This window comes from Cervus elaphus, chromosome 5, assembly GCF_910594005.1.
Source record: "Cervus elaphus chromosome 5, mCerEla1.1, whole genome shotgun sequence".
Taxonomy (NCBI): Eukaryota; Metazoa; Chordata; class Mammalia; order Artiodactyla; family Cervidae; genus Cervus; species Cervus elaphus.
In genome coordinates this window covers 100,436,168-100,453,878 of record NC_057819.1, presented here as the reverse complement: position 1 = coordinate 100,453,878, position 17,711 = coordinate 100,436,168, and the positions used below count along the sequence as shown (strand labels likewise).

The 17,711-nt window shown below is 53.2% G+C and overlaps 1 protein-coding gene across 2 annotated transcripts; it reads right to left on the bottom strand.

Annotated features, from left to right (window-relative positions):
- Positions 1 to 1,059: 1,059 nt before the first annotated feature.
- ARHGEF15 (Rho guanine nucleotide exchange factor 15) lies at positions 1,060 to 13,128 on the bottom strand. 2 transcript variants are annotated; one of them, XM_043903786.1, is made up of 16 exons: positions 12,993 to 13,128; positions 10,239 to 10,897; positions 9,539 to 9,871; positions 9,261 to 9,315; positions 8,168 to 8,226; positions 7,861 to 8,072; positions 7,605 to 7,765; positions 7,279 to 7,431; positions 7,021 to 7,150; positions 5,081 to 5,155; positions 4,889 to 4,981; positions 4,648 to 4,808; positions 4,399 to 4,551; positions 3,980 to 4,062; positions 3,765 to 3,869; positions 1,060 to 2,861 (listed from the first exon to the last, which is right to left on the bottom strand). In XM_043903786.1, exons 2-16 carry the CDS (start codon positions 10,846 to 10,848, stop codon positions 2,710 to 2,712), a joined length of 2,535 nt encoding a protein of 844 aa, XP_043759721.1. In that variant the 5' UTR covers positions 10,849 to 10,897; positions 12,993 to 13,128; the 3' UTR covers positions 1,060 to 2,709. The 2 variants fall into 2 exon arrangements, with proteins under 2 accessions (XP_043759721.1, XP_043759722.1); XM_043903787.1 differs by lacking the exon at positions 12,993 to 13,128 and adding an exon at positions 12,429 to 12,579.
- Between the last annotated feature and the right edge of the window lie 4,583 nt (positions 13,129 to 17,711).

The following is a 17,711-nucleotide window of genomic DNA, read 5'->3' as shown; positions in this document are numbered from 1 at the left end:
TACGGTATAGTTCCCTGATCAGAGATCGAACCCAAAGTCCCTTGCATTGGGAGTTCCGAATCTTAGCCATAATGCAATTCCCCAAACAACTCTTAACTGGTCTCCATCTTTCCATTGTCCCAATATCAGAACCTCTGGCTTGAGGCCTGGAGGTTTCCTTAAGTGGCAGGACTCGGGAAGGGACTGAGGATTTGGGAGGGAACATATACGTGGGATACATGTGCAGCTTTGCCTCTGGATGTGTCTGTGTGTCTTCGAGTATATCAGAGGAAGAGGGGAGTTTCTGTGGAGTGACACCCCGCCAGCGCCCAGGAAACTTGTGAGCATGTAGGCCAGTTCCCTGCCCATGACCACTGCCTTCTCTTCCTGGACTTCAGTCCCTTTGTTGCCACCCCTACAGTGTTCTTTGCTCAGATCTTCCCAGATGCTTCCTTCTTGTTATTTGGGTCTCAGTTTAACATCTTCTCCTCCAGGCTCTTCCCCAAAGCACACACACACACACACTCTACTCTGTATCATAGCCTTTTTTGCATTTTCTTCAAAGTAATCACTTCTATCTGATCTTATCTTAGTTATTAACTTGTTTACTTAGCAACTTCCCCAGAATGTAAGCTCCTTAAGGGCAAGGTCCTTGTCTTTTTCATCTCTGTATCCTCAGATCCTAGAAGAGTGTCTAGCACGCAGAAGGCACTCAATGAACAGATGTAGAAATGAATTAAACACAGAGATGCTTGGCTGCTCAGTAAGGACATTTATTGCTGACTGATTGCCCTTTGTGTTCTTCACTTGCCCAAGTCCCAGCTATATCTGGCTCTACCTGTCCTTTTCCCAACCTGCAGCTCCCTGCTCCAGCACCTGAAACCCTCCCACCACCATACTGCCCAAGATCCCTCGGAAGCTATGAGCATCAGCACATTCAGGCCTTGCACCTGCTCTCCAAGCCCCAGTTCCCAGCAGAGCTGACCCCTGCTCTCAGAAGATACCTTTTCAACCAGCTCTGCTCCCCGAATAGAGTCACATTTAGAAACCACTCCTCCTTTAAAAACGTGGTCCCCCAAAAAGCCTCAACAGAGCTCTACCAACATTTATTGATGGTGATGACTCAGCGGGTAAAGAATCCATCTGCAATGCAGGAGACATAGGAGACGCAGGTTTGACCCCTGGGTTGGGAAGATCCCCTGGAGAAGAAAATGACAACCCACTCCAGTATTCTTGCCTGGAAAATCCCATGGAGAGAGGAGCCTGGTGGGCTACAGTGAGTTGCAAAAAGTCAGACACAACTAAGTGACTAAGCATGGCATGGCGTCTCATATTTCAGGCACTATGCTGGGTCAATCTCCAAAGTCATGGACAAGCCAAACGCCAGTACCTTTCTCCCTCTGAATCCCTCAGAGTCCTTGCACTCCCTTGTGAAGGGTATGGCAGTTTCTGTCCCAGGCAAGTTGCCATGCATGAGCTGAAGGAAAGGCGTGATGCCACTCGCCCACAATTTTCTGCTCTGCTGTCTCTGTCCCTCACCTTCTCTGTCATCGTGCCAGTTTCTCATCTGTAAGCAGATGCTCTGGGTGGGGTCAGGCAGAAACGCTGGCTCTCTGTTCTCTCCCACTGCTTGGCCCAGTGTTTCTGTGAAAGGATCATGATGAAGGCAAGAAAGCCCTAGAGGCTCAGTTGGCCTGAGAGCCACAGCTGAGGCTCACCCAAACCTGGGGCCCAGAGTCAGTCTGAAGCCCGAGGCTAAGGCTGGATGGCTGGTTATGGTTCAGGCTGGACGATCTGCAGGTAGGGATTATGGAGGCCAAGCTTTGGCAAGGAGAAGGGCCTACAAGCTTCAGGAGGCCTCAGACCCCAGTTACTGGCCATCTTCAGTCCTTCAGACGCCTCTGCAAGGCTGCTTGGTGTCTCCGGCCTTCAAGAGACCCAGAACCCAGGCCTCTCTCATCCCCAGCTCTGGCCTCTGGCTGCCAAGCCACACCCAGCACATTTGCCTCTGGAGCTCAGACCTAGTGTCTTTTTGAGTGGACTAATGGAAAAAATGAGGGGTGAGGGAAGAAATAGAGCACTTAGTCATCTGGCAAGGAGGCAAAACCATACACCATGTTCAGAAAAATCACCCTCCTTGATACATATACAGACATATGCACACACACAGGTTCTCTGAGACATACTCTGGATTCTTCTAGAAGAGAGGAAGTGGCTTAAGAGGATACAGGAGGCACCCCAGGAATGGAATCTAATACTTCCCAGACTCAGAAGACAAGCAGTGATTGCTATAGCACCAAGCAGGGTTCCTACTGGTCTCTTGGGCCCAGATCACCATCAGGACATATTCCTGCTATTGGCTGTTTGATCCTAGGACTTTTATCTCAAATGCAGCCCTCTTTTAACTGCATTGACCTAGAATCCTCTTCTTTGGCTGTGAGCATAGCAGGGATACTCACTGGCCAGAGGCTCAGCACCAAATGTCCGCTCTGCACTAAGCCTCTGCCTCCACTGGCAACCCACTCAAGCCATCTTCATTCTCCCTCCTGCATGGGCTCAGACGGCCCTGTTTTCATTGGCTGCCCAGTCTTGAAGCTCAGTCCCTATTGGTTGCCACTGAGGTAGCGTTTCCACTGACAGCGAATCCAGTGCATGGATGGGCTTTGTCCTCTCTGTGCCAGGCTGCCAGCTGTCCTAACTTGTGCTGCTCCCCCCCACCACCACCATGCATTAGGGTGGGGGGGCATCGGGGGAGCCTGAAGACGGCCCAACAGCCTCCAGGAGTCTCTGGTGCTGACGAAGGTGCTTCCTCCTTTCATGTTCCCCTGTGACTTCACACACCAACTGGGCTGGGAAGGCTCCAGGAAGCCCCTTCAGCCAGCCTGAAAAAGAAGACACAAGGGCCTAAGTGGGACCACTTAGAGGGCAGGTTGGGGGGGAAGGGAGGCCCAGTGGGGTCTAATGCCTAAGGGTCATGGCAAGCATGGGAATTAGTGGAAAAGCCTTGGAGCATCGGTGAAAAGGCCATTAGAGGTGGACGTGACAGCAGCATCAAAGAGAGGTGGGGTCCTTCCCATAAAGCTCTTCATTGACAGCTCATCTCACTCAGGGTGAGAGCCAGAGTTTTTACAGGAACCTATGAGGACCCTCATGACCTGATCCCAGTTACCCTTATGACCTCATCTGCTTCTCTCTCCTTTCCTCACTCCCTCTTGTCACACTGGCTTTCTTAATGTTCCTCAAACACACTGGCCTGACTCCTGCCTCCCTCTGGGACACTCTTAGACCAGACACCACGTGCCTAAATTCTTTTACCAAGTCACTGTTCACAGGGTGCCTGTGAGATCTGCCTCACCCTCTCTATTTATTGTTTGTTTGTTTATTTATTTGGCTGCAGGGGGTCTTAGTTGCAGCTTGAGAACTCTTAGTTCCAGCATATGGGATCTAGTTCCCTGACTAGGGATCGAACCCAGGCCCCCTGCATTAGGATTGTGGCATCTTAACCACCGGTCTGCCAGGGAAGTCCCTTGACCTCCCTGTTTAAACGTGTAACCCTACCCAACCGGGAGACTCCTAACCTTGACTCTGCTTCACCTTTGATTTTCCATGGCACTTATCACCTTATTTATCTTGTTTGTTCTTTATTGTTTTACTTCTACTTGAAAGTACAGCCTAGCAGGGCAAGGATATCTGCATGTCTGGTACATGGTACTGAGAACAGTGAGTGGTACCTCATAAATGCTGAATAAATATTTATTGAATGAATGAATAAAAGAATCTCTCACCTTCAGGGTTCTTGTGTAGGTGCTTGGGGGGAGCCCTGGACTCCACATTTCGTCCCTCTGTCTTGGTGGGTGTGGAAGGCTCTGAACAGAGTTCCTGGGAACAGTCTGGTTGGGGTGGGTGACATCACAGTGGGATCCAGGCTCTTTTTAGCTTCCCCCCCATATTCCTTGAAGACTCCCTTCTCCTTCCCTCCTCCCCTTTTGCGGACACTCACCACAGTCCTCATAGATGGTGTCTGCAGAGCAGGGAAGGGGGCCTGGGGTAGGGAAGGCGCCCAGCCAGCGCTGCATGTCTGATCTGGTGGGAACATAGGGAAGGGGTCACCTTTGGCCCAGGAGATCTTGCTGCGGGTTAGGCAGGGGCTTCGGAGGAAAGACTTTGAGGGGAGGGTGGTGGACTCTGAGAGATTAGGTAAGGGTCAGGAGCCTTCAGGTAAGGGTCAGGAGTCCAGGGTGTCTTCTTTTTTGGTGGCACCTGCTGGATCTTAGTTCCCTGACCAGAGATTGAACCTGTGCCCCCTGCAGTGGAAGCATGGAGTTTAAACCACTGGGCCACCAGGGAAACACACACACACACACACACACACACACACACACCCTGCCCAGGGTGTTTTCTGAAGGAGACACAACTCACAGCGATGAAGCTTGGAGTAGCCGGTGTGTGGGGCGGCCCTGGTGGTTGCTGAGAAGAGAGAGGCGGAACGTAGGGGGGCCAGATGGGTCTGGCACCTGCTGGGCCTGGACCAGGGAGCGATGGGCATAGTCCAGAACCTGTAGCCGCTGCCCACTGCCCAGGGAAGAGGAGGTTCAGAGGGAGGGCAGGGGTCCAGCTGGACTCCTCCTCCCCACCCCTGCCTGGGCTCCCTCCCTCACTGGGACCCACCTCTTGGGCTGAGTGATGAGCAGCAGGTCACTGAAGAGCAGCAGGCAGAGGGGGGTGAAGCGGGGGCGTGAGGCAAAGAGCATGCCTCCCCTCCTGCACCCCAACTCTGTCAGTTCCCCCTGCAACTCCAGGCGCCTGGACCAGGAGACCAGAGGCAGGGCCTGCGAGGAAGCAGGGAGGAGATTCTGACCTCGCAGCACCATGGGGAAAGGGAAGCCCGGAGCCTGGGCGGGGGGCTAACCTTGACTTTGTGGAAGCGCAGCCTCTGCGTGAGCCGGATCAGCTCCTCTGTCTGCTTCATGCGTCCGACCTCGGCGCTGCACCGCTCAATGATCTGGGTAAGGGAAGCCGAATCACCAACCCTTCCCACCCCATCCACCCATCCCTCCCTCCCACCTCCTCACCTCCCCCAGCCCCAGCATGCCTCTCCCACCTTACTGACAGCACCCAGGGCCTTCTGGGCATTCTCCTGGCGGCTGGACCCCTCCTCTGTCTGACGCAGGATATTCTGGGGACAAAGAGGAAGGGTAATTGGACCCCTGCTCTGCTGCCCTGGGATTCAGAGGGGTTGCAACTCAGAGGACCCCACTTGGCTTGGCATTTTAGGGTTCACAGGGCTGGGGCACTAGCCTCGCCACTCATTGTCTGCATAACCCTGAGCAACTCACATTACCTCTCCTCTCTTAGTTTCCCCATCCATAAAATGGGGATAATTCCTACCAATCAAATCAATAGCATTGTGAGAATTCAATAAGGAAATCTATATAAAGTACTTAGCATAATCTTTGAGACATAGTAAATGCTGAAAAGAAGGTTGCTATTATTTTATAATTATTAACCACAACTAATATTATATTAGAGGGCTTCCTGATAGCTCAGTTGGTAAAGAATCTGCCTGCATTGCAGGAGACCCTGGTTCGATTCCTGGGTCAGGAAGATCCACTGGAGAAGGGAAAGGCTACCCACTCCAGTACTCCAGTATTCTTGGGCTACCCTTGTGGCTCAGCTGGTGAAGAATCTGCCTGCAATGTGGGAGATCTGGGTTCGATCCCTGGGTTGGGAAGATCCCCTGAAGAAGGGAAAGGCTTCCCACTCCAGTATTTGGGCCTGTGTCCCAGAGTTGGACAGGACTGAGCAACTAAAAAAAATTAGTAGAAGCAACATAGCATGGGGTTAAAAGTACCTGGATTTGAAGTTTGTCTCCATCAATTATTGAATATTATCTGTATGATCTGCGGCAAGTTATTTAACATCTTTGAGCCTCAGTTTCCTTATCTATAAAGTGGGATCAATAATACTTCTTATTCTCACACAGTCATTAGTAAGGTTAAATGGGTGTGTAGCACTTAGAACATCTAGAAAAGACACTCAAGAGCTGCTTAGCTATTATGATTAGAGCCATCCTCCTGATCATAATTATGCTGTTGTTGTCGTCTACACTGGGGATATATAAAGTCGTGCCTGTGAGCTCAGTCATGTCCGACTCTTTGCAACCCCATGGACTGTGGCCCACCAGGCTCCTCTGTCCATGGGATTATCCCAGCAAGAATACTGGAGTGGGTTGCCATTTCCTCCTCCAGGGGATCTTCCTGACCCTGCAATTATACCCGTGTCTCCTGCATTGGTAGGGGGATTGCTTACCACCGAACCAGCAGGGCAGCTCCTATATAAAGCGAATGAGACATTAAGACATTGGAAACATATTTGAGGACTCTTCACCTTGAGATCCCCACATTGGGTGACTTGGTTCAGGGAGAATTTTCTTCTCTACAGTAGAAGAGTGTTTCTCGCCACTTTTTTCAGTATCACACCTCTAAGGAGCCTCTTTAGACATTGTCCCCCCCCCCCCAAATGAGATTTTAATACCAGTGATATACTGTATAGCTATTTAGGTACTCTGGCCTTTTGGAGTACCACAACCATTGGAATATTTAAGATGTTTTTACCCCTCAAAGGAGGAGTTTCTGCCTCCTTAAAGATGATATCATCTCCACTGGGAAGGCATACAGTCAAAATATGGCTTGAGAAGACCTCAAAGACCACTCACCACATTCACCCTGAGACCTGGAGAGAGAGGAGGACTTGCTCAGAGTAGCTCAGCCAGTTAGGGCAGAGCTAAGCCCAGAACTCAGGTCTCTAGCGTTTCTTCTCCTGCACCAGACGCTTTTTGAAACGTTTGGGTAACTCCAGGTAGGGCTTGGGGATGGGGGGTGTCCTAGATGGAGAGGCCCCCCGATTTTGAGTCCTAACTTAGGGGTTTGCTGTGTTCCTGGTGGGGCAGGAAATGGGCGATGGTGGGGCATCATCGCCCCTGGGGAGAGTTCCCCATCCGGGCTGGTGGGGCCGAAAAGGGCCCAGGCCACGACGCGGTACCTGCAGCAGCATGCGGAGCCGAGTGATGCGCTGAAAGGGCAGGAGCAGGAAGGAGGGCAGCGGGAGGCGCTGGCACTTGGGAAGGCTCTGCAGCCGCCGTAGCTCCGCGGAGAAGCGCACGTTCGTGTCCCTAGGGAGAGAGGCGCAGGCTGGCGTCTGGCTGGAGGCCCTAATCACCCGCGACCTGCCCCGGCCTGGACCCTGCCCTTGTACCCCGGCTTCCTCCCGCACGGGTGACCCTCCTGCTACTACACTCACATCAGGCGGCTGTAGGTCTCCTCCTGGTACTGCTGGTTCCGCACATAGTCCACGTACACGGAGAAAGGCCCCACGGCATGCGCGTGCACCACGTCACACAGGTCACGGATGTGGGGGGAAGCGCGCACCCGGGACAGTAACTTCCCCAGAAAACTGCGGGAGTGGGGAACACGCACTGGAGGCGGGGCAGAGAGCCTGGGGTGCCCCTCCCCCAACTTCTGGAGGGAAGAGCCGGCCCGGGAGGGGAGGCCCTGGAGACAGAGCTGAGAAGCCGTGCTTTCCCTCACCCCAGGCTTGCCCAGCGTAAAGGTGGGGACCCCACTGACCGCTCACTGACTCCCTGGACTCGCTGCACGTTGGAGAAGAGGGTGTGGTGATCCCGGGGGGTGAGCGTATCCCGGAGCGCCTGGCTCAGCACGAAGGTGTCGGTCAGCAGCCGCAGGGAGCGCAGGTATGAGGCCTCCGACGTCACCACCTCGAAAAGGCTCTAAGGAGGATGCGCAGGGCGCGAATGGAAAGCCCAGCTCTCAGCCCCGGCCTGGGGCCCAGGCTCCTCCCGCACCCGAGCCCAGGGACGCCCACCTCCTGCATCCGCCGCTCCTGGGCACTCAGGGTGTCCAGGAGGCCGCTGGCTCGCACGGCCGGAAGCTCCTGCCACAGCGTGTTGCGAGGGCCCGGGGGACGGGCGAAGGTGGGAGCTTCCCCAGCGTTTGCTGAAGCGGGACCCCCGTCCTCACCGACGCCCCACAGCTCCTCTGACAGCACGGCTGCGCGGTAGGTCTGGTACAGCGGTTCTGGAGAGCAGACGGCGCGTCAGGGAAGTCCCGTGCCCCCCCTAGCCGGTCCACTCTGGGTCTCAGCAGGCACCCCGGGGTCCAGCAGCCCTCACCATCCTGCAGGGGCAGCTCCCAGTTCTGCTCCTTCAGCTCCTCCAGCTCCTCTTCCTCCCTGTGGAAAGAGAAAGGGATGGAGTTCCTCAAAACACAGCTATTCAGATGATACTGTGCAGGGGTACACAATCGATGTCCAGGTTGTATGTAGGGACCCCAGCCAAACCCCAGCTCGTTTTATGTGCCTGTGTATGTGAGGCCCTAAGTGGGACCCGTCCATTCCTGTTATCTCAACCTTTGGGCACTGTACACTTCTAGCCTCTATCTCCAGGGCTTTCATGGAAGGACCACTATCTGGAATGTTCTGTATGTACCTCAGGGCAACTCAACTCCAGCTGTCACACCTGCCCCCACTCTGTTCTGGTCATCAGTACCACAGCACATCCATTCACCCAAAGTGAAAACCCAGGAGACTGAACTCCAGTAAATGCTGATTAAATGGATGGTCTCAGATTAACTCTGATGATGGTGGTGAAAGAACTGATGGGCCCAGGTAACACAGGAGAAATGTTCCCGGTTGCCACATGGATTTGTGGACAATAATTTCAATAGAGACTCAAAGTGGGGCAACTAAAATGACTTAGTATGGGCCTGACTCTTCACCAGTATCAGACCCCAGCAACTTATTAAGTATTTGGTATGGCTGAGACCCAGAAAGGTTAAGTGAATGTTTGAGGTCACATAGCTGATGAGGGACAAAGCTGGGGTTAGAAACTGGGGCTGCTTGTCCCTAGAGGTGCAGCCCTTTTTCACGCCACGCTTGGGGTGGGATTTAGGTGGACCCAAAGTTTAGTCTGGGCTTCGCAAGCGGCACTAGTGGTAAAGAACTGCCTGCCAATGCAGGAGACTTAAAGAGACTCGGGTTCCATCCCTGGGTTGGGAAGATCCCCTGAAGGAGGGCGTGGCAACCCACTCCAGTATTCTTGCCTGGAAAATCCCATGGACAGAGGAGCCTGGCAGGCTACTCGGTTGCAGTAGTCAGACATAGCTGAAGTGACTTAGCACGCACGCACGCACACACACACACATACACACACACACACACACACAGTTTAGTCTGTTTTCAGGAAGGAGTATCTAGGTGTTCAGTACCTGCCCTCCGTGGTGGCTGGAGGATCATTCTGAGGAGCACCATCAGGACTGTCCCCTAAGAGAGAACCCAGAGTAAAGAATCACCAGCCCAGGACTCCCGACCCCAGCCCAGCAAAGACTGTTACTATAGAAACTACAACTGTCAGCCCCGGAGCAGCAGCTGGTGGAGGAACAAGAAGCCCAGGGCTTGTTGGGGTTTGTAGTGAGTTGGTGTTTAGAATGCTACACCTCCACCCAGCCCCTTCCCATCCCCGAGGTCCATCCCTCCAGTCCTGTACCTCTTTGGATTCCATCTTCAGAGGGCGGATCGAGATCAGGCTGTGGGGGCTCCCCAGAGATGGTGATGTCCTGTCTGACCCGGGTTGGTTTGGGGGGCTTGAGGGGTGGCAGGAGTTTGCGCTCGGCAGTGGAGCGGTAGGATGTGAGGACGACTGGGGGGTGGCTGAGGCTTGAAGGGCTGGGGCGGGAGCGGGAGGCCCGCAGTGGGGAGGCCCGGCAAGGGACCCTGGGACCATCCTCATAGCCCCCCACAGGCACCCATCGGAGCTCCAGGCCAGGCCGGCCCACGTGGCAGACACAGGGGCAGCAGGGAGGGCAGGCCAGCCCAGCACCTGTGGGAGACAGGGGCCTCCTTAGGGCAGCCCCCTCCCCAGGCCTCCTTCCTCCCCTTAACCTGCATGGCAGCAGGAACTGGAGGTCAGTGCTAGGCACCTCTCACCTCCACGCTCTCTTCAAAGCTCCAGAAGTATTAAAACCAGATTTTCTAAGCATGGAATCCATTTTTTTAAAAGTAGCCTCTTAAAGTACCCAATCTAAGGGACTTGCCTGGCAGTTTAGTGTTAGGACTGCATTTCCAATGCAGGAGGCATGGGTTCAATCCCTGGTTACACCCCTGGGGTGTATCCCCACCCCTCCAAAAAAAATCATAAAGCCCTGAGAACGAAAAAGAGGAGCTGGATTGAGCCCAGCCCGGCTTACCTGGAGTGCCGTTCTCCTGGGACCCGCTCCCAGCGAGGTTGCCCTGGGGAGTCTCTCTCTCCCCATTCACATCCACTCCCCCTGGGGGACTTGGCTCCAGGGTGTCCGCAGCCTGGACTCTGCCTTCAGTCCCCCATTCAAACTTGCCAGCCAGTCTGCGCACAGTGCCTGGGGCCGAGGCAGAGCCATCCTGGTCGGGGACCTGGGTCGTGGGGAGCAGGGGCAGAGCCATGCGGGGTGACCCAGAGGGTTTGGGTGGGGGGACTGGAGACTGGGGAGCAGGCTCTGGGGAGATGGAGCGCCGGGACACTGGGCTGGGGGTGTCGGAAGACGAGTCTGGGAAAGTCTGGGAGTCGAGGCTAGCTTTAGAAGCTGACGGGGGCAGAAGGGCGGGGGGCTTGAGGGATGGGGCCGGGGGCTCCCAGAACATGGGGGTGCACATGGGGGTTGGTGCCTCATTGGCGGTAAGGGGAGATTCTTGTGGAGAGGAGCCGTTGTGGTGGGGCCCTGGGGACTGGGTAGCCCGGGCCCGAGAAGGGGGGCGGGGGCGGATGATCCGAGGGGGCTTCTGGGTGGGGGGTGTTGCTTCCGGAAGAGACTGGGCTGACATCTTCCTCTGAGCTCTTCCAAGGAGTGGGGTACACTGCTGGAGTCATCCCCTGAGGAAGTGGGGGCAGAAAGAGAGACCCTTAGTGCCCCTTGCACCCCCCACACTCCTGTGAGTAGATCGAGACCTTTGAGCAGAAATGTCTGCAGGCAAATGAGCCGAGATTTTAGGCTCAGGAGTAGAAGTGGGGGCACTTCCTCTCTTCCCTCCCCATTTCCACTGTCTTCTCTCTTTATCTCTCACTCCTCCTTATTCCATTTCCTGAGAACTCTGAAACCCCACCCCCGCACCCCCCAGCCTCCATCTCGCTCCATCTTTTGACCTCTGCTGTCACAATCAGGCCAGAGGGGACAGAGGCCAGAGTGGGGGCACCTGGATAGAGACCCAAGTTGGGAGGAGCACAAGAGGACTGGATCAGCAAGGGAAATAGGGCATGCAGCTAAGTGTCTACCTGAGGAATTGTGTTCCGTGTCTGTAGTATGTGTTGTGAACGTTTGTGTGTGTGGTTTAAGCATGAGTGGACATGGCATGTGTGTGTTGCTTCTGGTACTATTAATATATGAACCTGGTGTTGGATGCTATGTTTCAGGAGCGTATCTGTTGGGACTTCCCTGACCATCCAGTGTCTAACACTCCACACTCCTAGTACAAGGCGCCCCTGTTCGATACCTGATCAGGAAATTAGATCCTGCGTGCCTCAGCTAAGAGTTTGTGTGCTGCAACTTAAGAGCTTGATCTGGCCCAAATAAATATTTGGGGAAAAAAAGTGTATCTATCGTATGCAGTACAAAGTGGGAGAGTGGGGTACACAGTGTATGGTGAGAGTGAGATGGGGGTGTTGGGTACGTGTTCTGTGCTTTCTCTGTGGGGCATATGTGCTGTGTGTGCCTGGGCCGCATCACAGCTTCCCTGCTCCTGCGGGCCCTCCGCCCCCCATTTCCCAGTTCCTCTCTCCGGACTCTCCCTTTCCGGATTATTTTTAGTCTCCTTTTCCTGCCATGAAGATTCCTGGAGCCTTTGACCCCAGGAGACCAGGAGGCCCCGGGCATGGTCTCTCCTGCCCCATCCTCATCCCTGTCTGCCTCCTTGCTCCCCACCTGGTCCCGGAGAGACTGGTGGGTAGAAACCTGGATCCTGCCAGGATGCCCAGAGTGTGGTGAGGAGAGAGATCAGATCAGAATGAAGGTGAGGACCAGTTGGGCCAAGATGCTGGGGCATGGGCTCGCTTCCTCCTGTAAGCCTGAGCAGGCTGAAGGGTCAGAGCGGAAAGACCTGTGCCCCCAAATTCCCTTGTGGAGTCAGCAGGAGAGTCAGGTCCCTCTAAGCCCCAGATTGGTTTCTGAGAAATGATGCAGGGTGGGGGCTGGGGGCCGTAGACTGCGAGTCTTGCGGCTCAATGGCCTCTGTGTTCTGGCAGGAAGCTCCTTAGGTGACCCAGGCAGTAGCCTTGCCAGCTGGCCAGCTCCTCCCCAGCCTTGCCCCCTCCGGGATCCCTGCCCCCTCAGGTATCTGCCCTTACTTCCTTCCCCCACCCCCGACTCAGGCCTCTCGCAGGGACCCAGGTACTCGGCCCAAGCACTCACCCTCAAGTCCTCTCCACTCTCGGTCACCTCCCGGGGCTGAGTGAGTAGGGGCAGGAAACAGGAATCGGATCCTCCTCCCAACCGGACACCCCCCTCCAACCACACCAGACTCCACATGCGCACACTGGGGCTCTGCAAGATGTGAGGGACCCCGAATGCCAGGTTTCCAAGGATAACAGAGTCTGTGGAAAGGATGAACCTCAGGCATGGAGAGTGGACTGTTGTGTACACGCGTGTTCTGTCCTGGGTCCACATTGCTGCATGGACAGGGGGTTTGCGGGGGCCCAGGCTGGACAGGGGAGGGGTCAGGATGGGGTGACCGTGGCCCTGGTTGGGCTGGAGGTAGAGTGTGGGCTCCAGACACCCCTGGGTTGCTGTGGTGTGGTGCATGTATCCCTTGACAGCGTGTCTGATCATCTCTCCCACACCTTACGAGACAGCCCGTCCCTTCAGTATCCAGCCTGTCACCTCGGTGTGAGCCAACCCATCATTTCACACCACGGAACCACATCCCTACCCCGGTTGCCCCCTCCCTAACTCTGAAGTAGCACTCCCTGAATTTACCTTTATCTCTTTGGAAGCAGTTTCTATTTTCAGCCTGTCCTGCCTGCCCCTTGGAGCAAGGAATGTGAGGCCGGGTCTCTGCGTGTGTCTGTTCCTGTGTTTCTGGGGCGGGAACTGTGGGCCCAGATTCAGATCTCTGCAAAGGAAGCCGGTTCCTCAGCCCCACCCAGCCATTGTGTTGGGAGAGTGTGTGTGTGTGTGTATGTGTGTGTGTGTAAAGGAGGAAGAAGGTGGCACATGCAGATGCGGGAATTAGTGGGGAGGTCTTGGTACTCCCCAGGTGGGTATGCCCTTGGCTGGGCCCCCTGCCTGCTCCCCATTCTCAGTCCCTGTCTCTCAAGGTCCCAGGCCCACGACTCTCCAGGTCCCACTGGGAGGTTTTGATGTTGATTGGCTGGGAGTCAGTACCCCTGGGAGGGTGGGCGGGGGTGGGGGAGATCCCCTCTCACCTGTAATTTGCTTTGTGATTGAAGAGTTCCCTGGGCTCCGTGTGTGTCATAAGAACAGCTGAGGGGGTGGAATGAGCCACATCCCATCCTGGGAAGACAGGGAGTGGGAGGAAGAGGCAGCGGGGGCAGTGAGGAACTCTGGCGGTCTTTGCCCACACCCAGGTGCCTGCTTTTGCCACACACACACATAAACCCAGGACCAAACATCCAACTTTCCAACACACACACACACATCCAGGACTGGACACCCAACTTTCCAACACACACACACATACCCAGGACAAGACATCCAACCTCCCAACACACACACACACACACACACCAGGACCAGACATCCAACTTTCCAACACACACACACATACCCAGGACCAGACATCCAACCTCCCAACACACACACATACACACACACACACACACATACCAGGGCCAGACATCCAGCCTCCCAGCCCTCACCTCTAGATGCTTGCCAGGTTCCAGGAAGAGGAAACCTCTTTGCCTCAGAGACCCTATCGAGAAAGCTAAATGCACATGTGCAGCCAAACAAATCCTGCTTTTTATTTTCACTAAAATAGGAATGTCTTTATTAGGTTTGCAACTTCAACATTTAAAGATAACTGAATGGCGGGGGAGGTGCGGATTCCTTGGTAGTCCACTGCTTAGCACGCTGTGCTCTCAGTGCTGGGGCCTGGGTTCAATCCCTGGTTGGGGAACTAAGAGACTGCAAGCTATATGGCACGGCCAAAAAATAATAACAACTGAGAATTCCCTGGCAGTCCAGTGCCTAACAGTGGTCCAGTGGTTAGGGCTCTGTGCTTTCACTGTCGAGGATGCAGTTTCAATCCCTGTTTGGGGAATTAAGTTCCCGTAAGCCACATGGAGAGGTCAAAAAGAAAAATAAATAGACAACTAACCCCAAAGCGCTGGCTGTTAGCTACAAACGTGTTGGCACTTGGTATTACCTGAATTGCCCCAGGTCTGTGTGGGAATGTAAGCAGGAAAAGAGGAATTAGGTGGGCTGGGCTACCTGTGGACTTTACCTGGTCTTCCTGGCTTGCCTGAGCTTATTTCCTTGTCCTCTCTCTATCCTTATTGGAAACCCACCTGGAGGCTTCTCACCTGCCCACCTGTTGGGGAGAGACTTCCCCTACTCCTGAAGGCAAGCCAGCATGTTTTGGGAAACTCAAGTTCCCTGGAGCTACAGTGAGGATGTAGCACACCTGACAAGCACTCCTGACAAACAGGTTCCACTGGGTCCCCTGCTCAAAGCAACCACAAAGATGAAAAGTATGACTTATGCCCCAAAAGTCAAAGTGAGTCGCTCAGTCATGTCCAACTCTTTCCAGGCTCCTTTGTCCACGGAATTCTCTAGACAAGAATCCTGGAGTGGGTAGCCATTCCCTTCTCTAGGGGATCTTCCTGACCCAGGAATCAAACCTAGGTTTCCTGCATTGCAGGCAGATTCTTTTCCTTCTGAGCCACCAGGGAAGCCCTTGTTATGCCCCCACCCCATTCCAAAAAGAAACTGAGTTCTGAAAATCATACCTTGTCATGTGTACCACATTATTTTTGCACAAACACATTTTATGTATCGAACTAATGTTTTTGCAAAGGCACTGAAGGTCTTTTTTTTTTTTTGGAAGGTTTTAAATATGATAATACGTTCTTCCACAACAAGCAAAAGTTTTCTGTTTTTTGATCTTCCAAAGGTGCCAGCATAGTTTCAATACTGTTTTCTGCCTTCTTCTCCTAGCATTGCTTCATAACTATTTGCCATGTTACTACACAGTCTTTGTAACTGTACTTTTTCCTGGAATGTAATGTTGCACCAACTAGATTTTGCCATCCTGGTAAAAATGGTAAAGTCTCCTGGGAAAATCTTTGTTCCCCCACCCCACTCCACATGGTTGCAGTGGGACAGCCAACACCAGCAGCCTCCTCCTGGCCATTGGAGTCAGATTCAGTCAATTACAGGATTCCATTCCTCTGACCACAGAGACTGGCCCAGGAATGAGCTACTCACCCATGCTGGGACAGCCTCCTGCCCTGGGTCTCTGGGAAAGGACAGCTTTCTCTTTCTTTCAAGGTCACAAAGCAGAAATAAAACAAGTCAGGAGCCATCTGTGTCTTGGCCTCCCTTCTCCTGGTCAATAGTGGAAGAAAATTAACTTCCCACAGGAGAGAAGCAGACAGAGGCAAGAGATGGAGAGGGCCTGCCAACATCACTTGAGCCCCTTGCACTGCCCAGTTTCCGGAACCACTGAATTCTCTTTTGTGCTTAAGCTAGTTTGAGCTGGGTTTCTGTCACTTACTGCTGAAAGAATCTTAAATGCTTCAATTTATTCTTGAGTGCAGGGCATTTGGACAGCTTCCAGTTTTTGCCATTACAATGAATGCTGCGGTAAACATCTTTGTGAAAAAACAAAAATACTTTCAATTTAAAAATGATTAAGGAATGTTCCCAGGTGGCCTAGTGGTTTGCATTCCGGCTTTCACTGCCGTGGCCAGGGTTCAATCCCCAATCGGGGAACTGAGGTTGTGCAAGCTATGCAGCGAGGCCAAAAAATAAATGGAAATTTTAAAAAATAAAAATGAAACTTCAATGTGATTGGTCTTGATTTTGCCCAAAGATTCTTTTCTGGAAGGCTAGAGGAATCCTTAGATCTTTCTCTCTCTTTCACCCCTTTATTAAACCTCCACATCAGACGGCCTTGAACCTCCTTCAGTCCTCCTTACGTCACTCACCTGGCTGTTAGGAAAGGGTTCATGGAGGAAAGACACTTAGACTATTCCTTAAAAATCAGGTAGAGTTTGGCCAGGTTAAGAGGCAAGGCTTATGCATGCTAAATCGCTTCAGTTGTGTCCAACTATTTGCAACCCTATGGACTGTAGCCAGCTAAGCTCCTCTGTCCATGGGGATTCTCCAGGCAAGAATACTGGAGTGGGTTGCCATGCCCTCCTGCAGGGGATCTTGCAAGGCATGGGTGACCATTTGGGGAGATGGCAGAAGTACAGGCACAGTGAAGAGAGAAGTAGGCCTATCTGGAGAACTATGAAAGGGAATCTTAGCTGATATGGGAAGAGGGGTGTGGGGCAGGAGGAACACATAGAGGCCACTCTGCAGGCAACCAGACAGGGCTGAAGAGGCACTGAGGCTTCTGATCAGGTAGGGGAGTGGACAGCAAGAGTTTTAACCAGTTCCCCACCCATTCCCCCTCTTCTGTCACCAGCATCAAGTTTCCTTTTAGGGACCCACCCTTCCATCATTCTAGGTTCACACAGTACATTCTGGGGAAGTGTATGAACCAGAAGCAGCCAGTCAGCACATTTCCTCTCCCCTAGCTCCCGAGACTTGTTCAGGCATGAGCACGTGACACAAGCAGGGCCAAAGCATACTTTATGTAAAAAATTCCCTTCTGGGACTTTCCTGGTGGTCCAGGGGTTAAGGTTCCTACTTTCAACGCAGGGGACCCATGTTCAATCCCTGGTTGGAGACATTCTGCATACCATGCAGTGTGGCTTTAAAAAAAAAAATCCCTTCGAGTGGGAGAGGAGCTCATGATGAAAGAAGTGTTGAGTTCCACTAGCCTCTGGTAGGGCCAGGACCTTGAACTCCAGTGGAATCCTTCATGGAGTACAAAACACCTGGGCCTTCTTTTCTGTCTGGAAGGCCAGTAGGGGTAGGTAGCCTGCCTGTGGTGAGTGATTGGCCTGCTCTGGGAATCCCTACAGGCTCTTTTCTAGGTGAGGATGGAGGATTCTGTTTACCTGCCACCAGGTGGAGTCTGAGCACTTCAGGTGTGGGGCTTGGCAGCCGGTATGAATCCGTTGATATCTAGGCCACCACAGGCAGAGGTGCAGAAGTCACAACCCGGTGTCCTCCAGGCTTCTATACCGTCCACCTTCCTCTCTCTGTGGTTTCACCCCTTCTCTCAGACCTGGGGCCATCTTTGTGCTTCCCCTCCACTCCTCTCACATTTGTCTCAGGACATTCACACTCAGGGGGAAAAAAAAAAGTCTACAATAATCAACACAGTGTGGTACTGGTGAAAAAATACACACACAGATCAGTGGAAATGGGCTAACACAAATATTGACTGAATTTTTTTTTCAATTTTTAAAAAATTGAGGTGTTTTGAACTGATTCATTTGAAAAGACCCTGATGCCAGGAAAGATTGAAGGCAGGAGGAGAAGGGGACAACAGAGGACAAGTTGGTTGGATGGCATCACCGACTCAATGGACATGAGTCTGAGCAAACTCCAGGAGTTGGT